This window comes from Aptenodytes forsteri, unplaced genomic scaffold, assembly GCF_000699145.1.
Source record: "Aptenodytes forsteri isolate BGI_AS27 unplaced genomic scaffold, ASM69914v1 Scaffold224, whole genome shotgun sequence".
Taxonomy (NCBI): domain Eukaryota; kingdom Metazoa; phylum Chordata; class Aves; order Sphenisciformes; family Spheniscidae; genus Aptenodytes; species Aptenodytes forsteri.
Window position 1 is genome coordinate 1,356,352 of NW_008794879.1, and position 15,135 is coordinate 1,371,486.

The 15,135-nt window shown below is 39.4% G+C and overlaps 1 protein-coding gene across 1 annotated transcript in view; it reads right to left on the reverse strand.

The window, feature by feature from the left end:
• GAK (cyclin G associated kinase) overlaps window positions 1-15,135 on the reverse strand; it is a 76,573-nt gene that overhangs the window by 41,784 nt on the left and 19,654 nt on the right. The window contains exons 7-11 of the mRNA XM_019470847.1: window positions 13,945-14,034; window positions 8,043-8,178; window positions 7,313-7,425; window positions 6,635-6,746; window positions 4,304-4,427 (exon numbers count right to left, since the gene is read on the reverse strand). Coding sequence (XP_019326392.1) covers window positions 4,304-4,427; window positions 6,635-6,746; window positions 7,313-7,425; window positions 8,043-8,178; window positions 13,945-14,034 — 575 coding nt within the window. The remainder of the gene's footprint in view (window positions 1-4,303; window positions 4,428-6,634; window positions 6,747-7,312; window positions 7,426-8,042; window positions 8,179-13,944; window positions 14,035-15,135) is intronic.

Below are 15,135 nucleotides of genomic sequence, written 5' to 3' on the forward strand. Positions count from 1 at the left end.
ATTAATCATTCAACTACCTAGTGCAACACGAAGATCCATGAAATAAAACCTTGTGTCTGGTTCTCTGCATTAAAATTACTTTAGAAGCAAAGAAAGCTAGCAATAAAAGGCAGTTAATTGTTCCCTAGATTACTAGATCATAATCTCTTCAGTCAAAGAGACTGTTCTGACAAAGCAAAACAAGACTGATCGTAAGTTTTGCATGCTGCTTTCAATCCAGGGAAGACTGGATACTTAAAACATTTATATATGTTTTTTGGCAGGGCATCTGTAACCTGTGTGGATGCAGACCTCAGTAAGCATAAAAGCTGGTTGGGGGCACAGCAGCATCACACACAAGAGATGGACAAGCTGAACAGAGGTATATTGAGGCCACACAGCTGCAGACTAAGTTATCAGGCAGACATGGGTACGTCTGCTCGAACAAAGTTCCCTTCTATGCAGACACTCCTCTGCTGCATCAGGCCCCTTCACAGAGCAGTGCATATCTGCTCTAAATGTGTATATACCCTAGTACTTTCTTTTAGGTCAGTTTGTATCAATGGAGGGCTGAACCTCTGTTGCTATGTGTTCTCTCTCATGTAGCTATAAACTGCTTCTGTCTGACCCGAATCTCCAACTGAGATTGCAACACCTGCAAGTGAGGTGGCCTGGGGGACAATCAAGATGGCCCTCATTCACTCTCCTGTTCCTAGTAGCCTGTGACATGTGTTTTAGTTTTCAGACTTTATCACTTATTAGGATAAATAAGAGACCAAAATTTGAATTAACATAAAGGCAGCTATGGGAGTGAAGAAAAAAATTAACTTTTTTGTAGCAACTACAAAACACTAACTCTTCCACTGTAGTTTAGATTCAGTGAGAAAGAAGTCTATCTGCAGATAAAGGAAATAACTCCACAATTCAGAAAACAATAAGTAGGAAGGAGAGAGCCTACCTAATGAGATGACAGACTCCAACACGAGGAGTGCTTAAGTGAGGAAAATGCACGACAAGGAAGAGACATTTTAGTTTGTCCAGAATGTCTGCTTCTCATGTTGGTTGAAGAGTTTTGGAAAGGCAGTCAAGGATGCAACAGTGGAAGAGGTATTCTCACATCCCTGATGGTATCGGCTGGGGGGGGGAAACAAGTTTGTAAAGGCAGAGAATGACCATGACAGAAACAGATATGTCCTATAGTAGATGCAAACAAAGAATTAACACTTCAGCTTCATTAAAGCATAAATAGTTTAAGAATGCACAAGCCCAGTGGTGGGACTCTCAGCAGCACAGTCAATGTTAAATGCTAAGAATGTTAAATACTAAAGAACCTGAGACTACCTTAGGTCCTGCATTACAAAGTATTGCTCACATTAATTCATGTTTTGCCATTTCAGTGAACTGTTAAACACAGTTAAGGTTCAAAATACACGAGACTTATCAAGGAATGAAAATTACAGCACTAAGGGACACTAAAGAATATTGACAAATTACAAGGGGAAAGAGTTTCTCTTTCAGTATTGATTAAAAATTATCTGGAAAATAAGTATTAAAGTAACTGGTTCTCACTAGCATAATTATGTACTTGGAGCATTCCCTCCTTTTCTTTCACTCCTCAACCCAATGACCAAAAGCAAACCAAAACCAGGTCAAACAACTACATTCACAAGCTACTCAATTCTAGTAAATACCCACATGTGACCTTCTGTAATTAATACAAATAACACATAAAAGTAAAGAGCTTTTCTTTGACTAATACTTAGTAAGTTCCACAAGACATGCACTAAAATGTCTCCAACAGCACTCACATTCCTGACAAAGGCTTAAACACCACCACAAAGTCATGCCAGATAAGGTTTGAAGCAGTTTAGGGAATTCCAACAGTTCCTTATGTCTCACATAAATTTAAGGCATAAATGATCCTGCCATGGGGCTCTGTGCAGGACTCGAGAGCCTCAAGTTCCATCTCAATCATACTTTCCCATTTTTGTCAAAAATGGGATTCTAACTAAAGTGCAAAGCATATAGTCAGCCACAGAACGCTAACTAGCAATTCAGATGTAGAATAGTAACTCTAAGAATGGGATAGATGCAAGACTTATTTTGGGCAGTCACCATAATCTAAAACAATTGTAGAGAAAAGCATGTGAACTAAACAGCATCTTTTCAGACAGCAAGTACTCAACTGTCCTATACTTCAGAAGCTGCCAAATGAGCTCTGCAGATGCGGCTGGATGTACAGTTACTGTTTTATTCCTTGCACACTACACTTATTATGGAACCAAAGGAAATCACACAAAGCAAAAAGCCACACTCACCTGTTAGGTAAGAGAAATAAAAATAAGGTGCAGGCACAGCATAAGCCATGCCATACTAAAAAGTCAATTTTAGACAGTCCTAATCCACCACTAGAAAAGGGGAAAATGGCACAAGATGAAATTAAAAAAGTAATTAAACTTCCAGTGGCCTTTAAGGAAGAAATTGCTTGCAAGAGCAGGAAGAGGAAACTTCTTCAAACATAACTGACTGATGGAGGCACAATAATTCAGAAAGTCACATGGAGACAAGAGCACAAAAAAGTGAAGTGCAGGAGTACTTCAGAAGCATGTAGTGTACAATCAAAATATAGTATCAGAGTAAGATCTAATACAGGAGCACAGGCATGGGAAAGTAGGGCTTATAACTTTGTCAAAGGTAGAAAAGAATTTAACTGTTATCTGTCACAAAGGAAGAAAAGTAATTTCTCCACTGCAAGACAAATCTAAGCAAAACTGGCAGAATTTAAGACAAGGAATTAAGTACCTTTGAGTTTATAAATAGTACAGCTGTCAAAGGCAAGGAATCTGCAGAACATTTCCATGTTTTACCACACAGTAAATTTCCTTTAACAAGATACCACAAAAGGAACAGAAGTAGCACTGAAGAGGAGGGGAGAGGAAGATCAGTTCCACAGAAGGTAGCAGGTACAAGGAGATAAATAAGAGGCCTGCAAGACAGCACATGCTGAAGAAATAAAATGGAGAACAGTTGCTTAAAAGTTGTAGCTCATCATGTTGCTTCATACATGGAATTCCTAGAGTTCTGCTGAGCTGCTAACAAGTCAGCGCTTTTCATCATGCAACAGTTCATACCCCTTGTATACCTCCCTGTCTTGAGTCAGTGTGGTTTCCCCAGGGCGAAAAGTTTGATGCTACTGTGCCAATTGCTTCTGTAGAAAGCTTAAGGACAAACCAAAGCTGCATAGCTTTTGCGACCTTTGAGAAATAGAGGACCTGGCCTTTCTAAGCCACACATAGGAAGTTTAAACAGACTAAGTGTAAGAGCAAACAGCTAAAAATGCACTTGCAGTGGCTACAGAGGTGCAAGATCTACAAATCTAACTTATCTGGTCATTACAAACATTTTAGAGCAGCACTACACACAAATTACACTCAGTGACAGAAGAACATGTTGCAAGCAATAGAATTCACAAGCCATTGCGCAGTATCCCAATTAAAGGGCCACAAACCCTACAGTGAGGGACAATGTTCAGTAGTCCTTAGGAGGCTGTAGTTCAGTCATGGTATTCAGTAGTGACTTACCTGCTCTTCCTAGAATTAAGAACAAACTTTTACACTGCATAAAATTTTATTATGAGTTAAAAATGTATGAATCATACAGATTGATTAATATTGATCATATAGAGGTACTAGAAACATTTTGAATGGGACTGAAAATCTGATTAGAAAAAATAATCACACACTAGGCATCTGAGAACACATATATCAAAACAGGAGAGTATTCTTCCATGTAATGTAGGGCAAAAGAGACAAACAGTGCAGATCCTCTCACTTTGCCTTGAGGGCGTAAGATTCCACCTGAAAACTAAACTGAACAGAAGAGCTCATACACTATTTCCCCACTGTTTTTCTTCTCACCTCCATTCCCTTTATTTGTTCCTTCCACCACTCCATCTTTTCTTCTTCCTTCTTCACGGAGGCCCTATCTACTAACTGAATTCATTCATTCTGAACCATGATAGTCCTATTCCATAACTCTCCACCTTGCTCCAGCCCCAACCTGCTCATCTCTCCCAAGCTTTCAGTACCTAAAATATAGCAGGGAAAGTAGTACTTATGGACAGGCTTTTGCTCCCAACATTCTCATTTCTAGTATGATTGCTAAAGTAACATTTGTATTAATATCATTCATAAAATCTTAGAGTTAGCTACCAGCTATTAGAGCTCATACTTGGAAAAGTATGCTGAATTTGATAATTTCTGGAGTAAGGTCCTGACCCTTCATTTAGAACTCTTACCAGCACAATTTTTTTTTTTTTACTCACTTGGCCACAGACTGGATAACTTTAGAAGATGTATCCTTAATATTAGTGAAAAATCGCTCTGTTCCACCCCTCAGAATATCAAAGAACCCTCCATAAGTCTGGTCACATTCCGCAACGGTCAGGCCTAGAGTAGTCGAATAAAAATAATTGTACTTTAAGTCATATCCTGGAATGGGCTCCATACTAAAGCAAGTTGCCTACAAAGCTGGAAGTGAATGCACATACAGGCTACGCCTTGCTGTAAGGCTCACAGTTCTAAAGTTCTCCTTAACTATGACGTATGCAAAAAATAGTACTTCCTGCGGTCAGGAGGTACTAGCAAACTACTTAACACATTGTTTAGACTGTTTGCATTTAAGAGAAAACAAGGTACAAAATTTCTGAAAGTAAAGCATTTATTTCATATTGCCAGTGCAGCAAAATACTGTCTTTTTTTACTATCAGTCTCAGTGCAGCTATCATTAGCAAATCTACTTAAGCACCTCCAGTAGAGACATTTTAATGCAGGTCTTCAAAAGCAGCTGGCATAATTAAGTTACTTTCTAAGCACAACATCCCAGCTAGTACAGCATCCCAGCAAAACTTCCCTATTAATATGATTGTATACAACAAACAGTACTCATTCTTGAACAAAATAGATGGCCAGGCAGCCTTTTGATTATAATCCCTATTAGGAACTGTCTTCTTCCACAGAAATTGATATACAGATAAAATTACTGCAATAAATATTTACAATTTTAGAAGTTTCCCTGGAACATTAATACCCTTTGTCTCATTGGCAATTCAGCATAAGTAATATCAAGCAAGAAATATGAATCTGGAAGAAAAATTGAGAAAAATTGAATAGTGTGTGAAATATTCTTGATATCTTCTACATTAATTGAAATGTTCCATATTCACATATGATATATGATAAGATGGGTGCAGAAATTGCCTTTGAATAAGAAATTAGATGCAAATAAGCCTATCAAGCTTCTCATTTTCTTTACTATATTAAGTGCAAGCATTTTCAACTGAATGAACTCTGGAATATCTTTTTTTTTTTACAGAATGGGTATGTCAGCTTTTAATTGTGTCATTTTGGACACACATTTTGGTTGACTCAATTTAGTACTGATAGTCCAACTACTGTTTTTCCTCAGATGGTACCACAACTCCTTCTCCTCATCATTGATGTCCTATGGTGCAACCACCTCCTGAACTCCTCCCTGCCCAATCCTCCCATAATTAGCTGGACTCAATGGCTATTTCTGAAAGTACTGGCTGGATAGCCAGTAAACTGAGTTTAGGCTGCTGCTTTTTCCCCTTGAGGCTGTCAGACATGAGTCTTTTGGAAGTGACAAAACTAAATAGCTTTCGACTATGATCACTGTCAGATGCGCTTCAAACTATCTCGGGGGGTCAAAAGATTTTTGGAGGGGGAGAGGAGGAGGGAGAGGTGGATGCCAGATGCTTACCGAAGTATTTCTTCCTCATACAGGCTTTTCGCAGGCTAAAATAAATACGTCAGGTCAGTGACTCCTTAGCATTAATGAACTACTGTGGTCCATAGTCAAAATCCCTGCAATTGCTTCTGCGTTTCTTTATTGGACTACCTCAATGATTAGACACCAACAAGCCCATTTTAGCATAAAGTTACACCAAAAGCCACAGAATGGCTGCTATCTTTAAGTTGTAACATATCTGATGTTAAGTAGTTCTTCTTGGAAAGCAAAGACAACTGTCACTTTCTTACACCAAAGATCCAATACTGTGCACAAACTCAGGATATGTACTGATTTCAGTAACTTCTGCTACAAAGTAACAAGGTTTCAGATAAAATACAGCACACTTCTGAGAAGATTTAACAGTTTAAACTCCTCTTTACACAAGACACTTTCAAATATCATTGCCTCATTGAATCGGAAAGTTTTGGGTTTAAAATAAGCCATTCTTATTCATTTGTCATCACCTGAAGACCACTTTCTCTACAGCTCTTGTTCTTGAGAACATTATTGCTTATTGTATCCACCATTTTCATCAAGTTTTAGTTCACTTATTTCAACTCTCCCGCCTCCACAGGTCAATAATGCATTTTAGTTTCAATTATTTTACACAGGAAACTGAATTTTATCTTGGCCAATTTCTCAAGCAATGAACTTGAGAAATTCACATTTGCATGTATCAACATACAACCAAACTCTGCGAAAAATAAAACAAGGTTAGAAACAATGATATAAATGCAAAATAGCTAGTACTTGTGCAAAATGTCTAAAACCTCCAAATGATTTTTTTCACATATAAAATATGCAACTGGTTTTACACTAAGATGATGTCTCTTTCTGCACTTACCTGCATTGTACATATTGTTGAGCTGTCCTGCAGGCTTGGAGCTCTGTGAAATGGAGGTCACAGATGTCCGAGGCTGAGCACTGTTTCCATAGCCTCCATTTTGTTCCAGGAGCTGAGGAGATTAAACACTCAGTGTGAGTATTTTCTTGCCAGTTTAGCCAACTTTTTACACTTTGTAAATTACTTTTACTTGCTGAGAAGCAGCAAGCTGAACCTCAGAAGAAAGACAGGAAGTTAAGATACACTATTTGATTCACTTGCAGTATTGTGCAAATTAAGCATTGAACAGAGACCTAAGTGGGTTTCAAGTCAGTGTAGGCAGAGCCTTTGTATACCAGATTCTTCTGTGCAAGTTAATGATGCAAGTAAATGCAGCATGTCAAACAGAGCACTTGCGTACTAAAGAATGACCCAAGATCATGAGAAGTTTTTCAACAAGCAGCAAGAACTACAACTAGTTTCCTTTAATGTCATGCAAGCTCTGTGCTTTAAAAGGCATATTTTCAAGATCCTACAAGTGATACAGATCAATTCAATTGAATTTCAAAACAAGTAAGTGTGAAATTTTCACAAGACTAAGGAACTGCTCTGACATCTGTTACTAAACTCACACTCACTGGATAAGAAAGGAGAGAAAGGAGACCTAATTGATAAATAGTCCTTATGAGACATCTTTACCTCTGTGATGGGGGATTTAGGATTCACATTCCTAGCTGCTGCAATCTCCTGCAGTTGATTTACAAGTTCAGTGATTGACAGTCTCTCTTCTGGGTTCACCTTCAAAGTGGAGCCTAAAAAAGGAGATTCAGACAATGTAACAGACACCCTTCAGAGCTTTTCTCCCAGCAGAGATTAGTAATTTCTTCAGTGCTCTCCAGTGCAATAATCAAACACGTGAACAAAGTGGAGTAACTGCTAAATCCATATCCAGGTATCATTGTTATAACAGGTATCCATGAAAAAGCCACCATTTAGGGTTAAGAATATTTCAAAGAATATACTTTAGGATCAGTTAATGAATAACCTCAGAAGTAACTTTATATCTAATACTCTTGGAGTTGGAGACATATTTCTGGCACTGTAATTAAAGTTTCCAGTAATCTATTTAAAATTTAAAGAAAATTTAATTTGCTTTAGAAATTCTAAGAAACCAAATCAAAACACTAGTTGGTCCTATGGACTAATTCAGACCCTAAGCAAGACAGGCAACAGCAATAAAAACCTAAAGTTTCATTTAAAATTTCCAAGTTTTTTGATAATGGATTAAAATTTTTAATAAAACAAGTAGTTGTTGCAGTTAACCTTTTTCACCATCACATCTCAATAACATTTAATATCAGTAATACAACACTGTCAATAATAAGATGTATCCATAAAGACACCAAATTAAGTAATATTGTAAACTTACGAATCAGATCATGAAACACAGAATAGCGGGTATCATTTTGTGGGATGACATATTTTCCATTAACTATGCGAAGTTTAGCTCCATCTTCAAATGGATGTTGCCTAAAGCACAGCAAGTACAGGATACAGCCCAGAGCCTACAAAGAGATAAAGGCAGAAATATTTCATAGAATCATGGAATCATTTAGGCTGGAAAAGACCCTTAAGATCATCAAGTTCAACCATTAACCTAACACTGCCAAGTCCACCACCAGACCATGTCCCTAAGCGCAACACATCTTTTAAATACCTCCAGGGACAGTGACTCAACCACTTCCCTGGGCAGCCTCTTCCAATGCTTGATAACCCTTCTCGTGAAGGAATTTTTCCTAATGTCCAATCTAAACCTCCCCTGGCGCAACTTGAGGCCATTTCCTCTCGTCCTATCGCTTGTTACTTGGGAGAAGAGACCAACACCCACCTCACTACAACCTTCCTTCAGGTAGTTGTAGAGAGCAATAAGGTCTCCCCTCAGCCTCCTTTTCTCTAGGCTAAACAACCCCAGTTCCCTCAGCCGCTCCTCGTAAAACTTGTGCACAGTATTCAAGGTGCAGTCTCAGCAGGGCCAAGTACAGAGGGACAATAACTTCCCTGGTCCTGCTGGCCACACTATTTCTGATACAGGCCAGGATGCCATTGGCCTTCTTGGCCACCTGGGCACACTGCCGGCTCATATTCAGCCAGCTGTCAACCAACACCCCCAGCTCCTTTTCCACCAGGCAGCTTTCCAGCCACTCTTCCCCAGGCCTGTAGCATTGCACAGTGTTATGACACAGGTGCAGGACCCAGCACATGGCCTTGTTGAAACTCATACAGTTGGCCTTGGCCTGTCATTCCAGCCTGTCCAGATCCCTCTGTAGAGCCTTCCTGCCCTCAAGCAGATCAACACTCCTGCCCAACTTGGTGTCATCTGCAAACTTACTGAGGGTGGGCACTTGATCCTCCATCCAGATCATTGATAAAGATATTGAACAGAATGGCCCCAATGCTGATCCACTTGTGACCAGCCACCAACTGGATTTAACTCCATTCATCACTATTCTTTGGGATGAGCCATCCAGCTGGTTTTTTATCCAGTGAACAGTACACAGATGTCATGGTGGTGTCACAGCAGGTAGAACACTGACAGTGGCAGTTGATGACACCACCAACCCAGGATGGGTATAAAAAGGGTTGTGCCAGCCCAGGCTGGCAGATGAGCAGCCAGGCGAGCAAGGGCAGGGAGGAGAGGGCACAGAGGCAGGGGCTGCCCATGATGATGGAGCATGGCTGCTTTGTACTACAGTTGGACATCCAGACAGGGAAACAACCAGATCACAGCACACTCCTGTCTTCTTCCTCCTCTGCCACTGAGCTGGAGAGTTGCCAACAGTCTACAGGACAGATAAGATAATACCAACCCCTGCGCCATGGTGATCTTACAGGGAGCTGGAAGCTCCCCAAAGCCATGGGCAGAGGGAGCTGTGCCCTTTTTCACTGGGACTGAGCTCCTGGCCCTAGCGATTAGTGGCCACATCAGTGGGCAGAACGCTGGTGGTGGCCAGCATTTTTGGCCCAGGATGGGTGTCTCCTGGCCTTCAGGGAGGCATAGAATGGACAACCTTGGTGTGAGGCTAGGAAAGCCCCAGGCCGGGAGGCAGGGGCTGCCTGTGGAAAAAGAGGGTGGCTGCTTCAGTTGATGGTTCTCCTGTCTTTGACAGCTGCAGCCCCAGACAGGAACATGAGCAGATCATGGCACAATTCTGTCCTCTTCCTCCTCTGCCACTCAGCAACAAGTGTTGCAACTTTATACAAGGATATTGACCCAAGAATGAAGAAACACCTCTACACCTTATCTCATATCCTGTGATAGATCGTGGTCCTACAGGAAGCTGGAAGGTCACCATAGCCGTGGAAAAAAGGAGCTCTGCAGCACCCACCTTCTTTGTGTGAAACTTATCACAGAATGAAAAAAGTTTATAAATACATATTTTCTGATTCATGAACTCATTGGCTGGTTCTTCTTGTTTGTGCTGTCTTTAATTCAGGCAATGATATTTAAAGCAGAATTTTAGACTATGAAATTGATTAAGCTTCCTAATACTGCTTGCAAATCGCAAGTTTCAATTGTCAACTGCTGATTCATGCAACTTTATATATATATATTCCCAGTACTTTAGAGATCAGCTTCACACTCCTTTATAAATAATTAGTCTTGATATTTCTCTGAGGACAGAACACTTAGTGAAACATTCATTTGTTTGGCATGTCAGTTAGAGAGCTCCAAGCAGCAATACTGCTACTAAACAAGTTTGTGGGTTTTTTTTTGCTTTCATGGAAGTTTTCAGGTTCAGGCATTCTCCTATTCCTGTCTTTTTAAAAATCATTACAATAAATCCATTTTTAGACTCATTTTATTTGCGGGGACAGAATTTGGTCTTTTGTATTTCTAACTCAGATACATTCTGTTATGCAATGCACCAGCTAGGTAAGCATTTCAGTGTTAATCAATTTGTTTAAATGACACTAGGGGGACACATCATCACCTCTAAAACACTTGTTTTGATAAAAATCTGAAGAAAATAAGCCTGAAATGATGGTCCCTTTATTTCCTACAATCAGAAGGCTATTCAATTCTTATAACAAATAAAATTTAAGATCATTTTCAGACAAGTTCATTCAAGCCTCAAAAATCACAAAACCAGGACTACCACATCCTGGGAACTTTCAAGTTCCTTGTTGTGCCCAAACATGTCAGTTGATATATATATTTTCATATAAGTTAACATATGAAATATACTGGCAGAGTTATATTTTCATATAGTTAACATATGAAATATACTGGCAGAGTTATACTATTTTAATAGAACCATGTTCCATCTGGCCTATAAAAGTTTAATAATAAAGCATCCAATACCTCCGAGAAAATGTTTGTACAACAGACTGGAAAATTCCTCCTCAAAGTTTCTTCTGAACCCCACCTTAGTTGCTTGAGCATACGGGCTTTTATAGCCCCCACAAATAAAACAAGCCAATGAAGACATCAGCTAAGAAATCTGCTCACTGCCTCCAGTCCTCTGCATGCACCACTTCTAACTGTCCTTGGTTGTCAATTTATCCCAAGAACAGTTGCAAAGATTTGAATGTTAAAGACTCAAAGGTTTGCGATTTAGTTACTCCAAAACACTTACTGAGTTTCTCAATCCAGGGCCAGAAATAAACTGCATATATTAATTCTGTATTATTGTGCAGCAAGTACGTATTTGTCAGTCTGTTGATAAAAAGCTGTCTGTAATATATACTGAAGCATCATATAGTCCACATTAATTAATCCAGCAGGGGAGTACAGGAAATACCACCTACTCTGCCACAGAAATGCCTGTTTACAAAGAAGTAAGGCAGATCATAATTTAGTTGGAGGAACCGAACTACTCCCTGCACAGTCCAAAACACCATGCACATCAGAAGACAGCATCCACAGCCACATGGGGGAGAAAAGCACAAAGGCAATCAGCTGAATGCACAGGAAGTGAAAAGACCACTCAGATTTGATCTTTGCTTAAATTGCTAGAGAGTGTTTTACAATCCTAAACTACAGATAAAACAGAGGGAAACAGTGATATACTTTGAATATTTTAAACACCAGTTGTGATTCAATTTGGCTAAAAGGCAGTTCCAGTTGCAGCAAGGCAATTCCTCAAAGCCAACACCATCCACATAGCCTCAGTATCGATACACTTAACAGAAGAGCCCACTTCCCCAGGATGTTGCCGCAAAGCTGCACAGTCCCTCTACAGAAGCTGCCTGAATCAGTCTGAGCACTCACGTGCCAGCAGGTGAAAAAGCAGCATGACAAAGTGACCAAAAATAACTAGGAATAACTTTCTGACCTGTGGCTGGGCCTTTACCAGCTGCTAATTTAACCCCTCCTTAAGGGGACAGTGGGGTTTTTGTGGGGTTGTGGTAGTGTTTAGGGTGGGGAATTGTTTGAAACAAATCAAAATACTGTTATTTTTCCACTGACCAGCTTCAGGCAATAAGCCAGCACACTTAAAATGATGACAAGGTCTACAGTATAGCTGCAGGATGACACACAGGTATTACACCAAAGTACTTTCTGAATAGAATTAAACTACATGAAATCTAAAGAGATCATTCAGCTCACACAGAATTAAAACCCGCAAGATGTCTTGCACTAACCAGAAGAATTTTTTACCAGATATTGGTAACGAGAATCCAACTTTTAAATTTTGCTCCTTAACAAACATATCCAAAGCCCACTCTCTTGCTTTTTCAGAAATTTATAAGAGTGGGAATGTATGAAGAGCCTTTCAAGCCAAAAGATAATTTCAGTGGAGAAAAATCTTTATGACAAGGTAAAGCCTGTCATTTCAGTGGAATTCAGTTGAATTTCAGTTCAGGAAATCAGATTAATTCAGAAAAAAGGAACTAAAGGTATTTGAGTTTAGTGTTTTTTTTCCTGAAGATATCTAGACTTAGGTAGGAAATGTACAGAAAGCAGTTGGCCAAGCTTAAGAACCTCTGATCTTACAATCAATATCTAATCACATTCCCATTGTGGAGTTGATGTGGTTGATAACTAATGTTTCATCTGTGCTGCTGTTCTAAGTAAGACATTTCTATCTCCTTTAAACTTTTAAGCTCACACAGTGACAAGAACACAGACCACAATCGTGAGTGTTACTCACCCTACCTGCTTTCTTGGGAAAACTGTTTTGTTTATCCTAACCACAAACTACAAGATCAGTTATGCTTCCTGAGTCAGCACCATATTCTATTGCCAAATACTTTACGTGTTTTCAATGAAAGCAGAGAGTAAAGGAAAAAACACAGAACAACAAGTTCCAGCGAAGGCATGGAAAATGCAACAGAACTTCCAAAGACACAGCAGGAGACAACCACCATGTTAATACTAACGGATACAGAGTTACCCTAAACAAAAAATAAATTGGAAGTGCCCTTTTAGTGAGGTTTTTGTTAAATGCATTTCTAGCTTTGTGTTTAACTAGATGTAATCTTGGCTCAGACTGCCAGTATTTAACTCATGTGAAGTGACCAAATGGTCAGAAAAAAAGTATTTTTCTTGGTATTTCTTCACATCCCAGAAGATCGCCAACAGCTGTAGAAGCTGAATAAGAGTTTCCATAATATCTTGTAGCTAATTTAAGAAATTGAATGAAGTTCTGGAATTCCAAATAAAAACTTTTTAAAGCACCAGTATTACATTTTCTCAACTTGTCTTTTGTCACACTGCCAATACAGGTAACAGCTGAACAGCTTGACATCTGCCTCTAAAAAACATCCAATAAACTAAGTCCCTAAGCACAAAGTCACTGGGCTGTACCTCAGTACTATTACAGTATTACACAACTGAGGATTTAATATTTACCTTTACTTCTGGCTACAGATTTTTTAGTGAATGTTAACAGTTTATCATCCTTTCTATACAAAGTGTGAATGATCTCTGCATCATTCTCCTCCTTGCTATCTGTCAGTATTTTATCCAGATGCAATACCTAGGCATAACCATTTTGAACTCAGCAACAGGCCGTTCAGGATTACATGTAAGCATTCTGGCTCTATGGTGGCAAGCTCCAGCTAGGCAACAGTTCTACTGAATGTCAAAGAAGTTCAGCATTGCCTCTCTGAGTGGAAGTCAAGATAAATCTGGGAGAAAACCTCAAATACTACATCTCATTCTTTTAATATTTAGATACACAGTTCACACTATTTTGACATAAGACAGTCTATCCTCTGTTTATTTTGGTGCTTTTATTTATCTAATCAACAAATTAACATGAAGACTGCAAAATCAGTTTCACTGACATAAGCAGCTATGATACAGGAAGAGAAAAAATTCTTACCCAAATGTCCTGTTTTTCACCAATCGGAAAGTTTGAATACAAGTCTATCATTTCTGGTGTCCTGTACATTGGCGTTGTATTCCTTGTGATCTGCAGGAGACAGAATTTCTTGAAACAGAAACTTGAATAAGCTCTAACAGCATTCAACCAAGGAAACAGCTCTATGTAGAACAGATAGCATGCTCACTTTGAAAATTGTTGTGGTTTAACCCAGCAGACAGCTAAACACTCCCCACCTGCCCACTGGGATGGGGGAGAGAATCAGAAAAAAGTGAAGTTTGTGGGTTGAGATAAAGACAGTTTATTATTTTGCCTTCCTTTTCTGTCCTATTAATAATAATAATAGAATATACAAAACAAGTGATGCACAATGCAATTGCTCACCACCTGCCAACTGATGCCCAGCCACTTCCCGAACAGCAATGGCTGCCCCCTGGCCAACTCCCCCCCCAGTTTATGTACTGAGCATGACGTCACATGGTATGGAATACCCCTTTTGCCAGTCTGGGTCAGCTGTCCTGGCTGTGCCCCCTCCCAGCTTCTCACTGGCAGGGCATGAGAAGTTGAAAAGACCTTGACTAGTGTAAGCACTACTTAGCAACAACTAAAACATCAGTGTGCTATCAACATTATTCTCATACTAAATCCAAAACACAGCTATACCAGCTACTGGGAAGAAAATTAACTCTATCCCAGCCGAAACCAGGACAAAAATTAATTTCAGAAATACTCGGTAATAGCAGAAGCCATCAATTGAATCCTGCAATAGTCACAACAGCTTTGATATAAGGCTGGATAAAGACAGCAGTACTCAAATAACATTGTGATATTCAAGAGTCCTTCCAAACCACAAAGCACTTAAAGTGACTCTTCTACATGAGGCAAAAAGGGATATGGACACAAATACAGAAAATCAACAATAAACCAAGAAGTGAATTCATGCTCCAGTGTGTATTTCTCACTTCCTCATCACACTTCATGACAGTGCAGACGCATCCGAAGAGTTAAGCTATGTTCACAAGGATCACTGAAGAGACCTTTTCTACCATCTTTTTGCATAAACTATACAAGACAGTGGTACATCATCTTTTTTTCTCCAGAAACCAATGGATTGTTCTCCAAGGATGCTGGGTTCCAAAACAGGGGGAGTTTACAGAGACTCACAATATCATAAGTTGCACACATGTATTT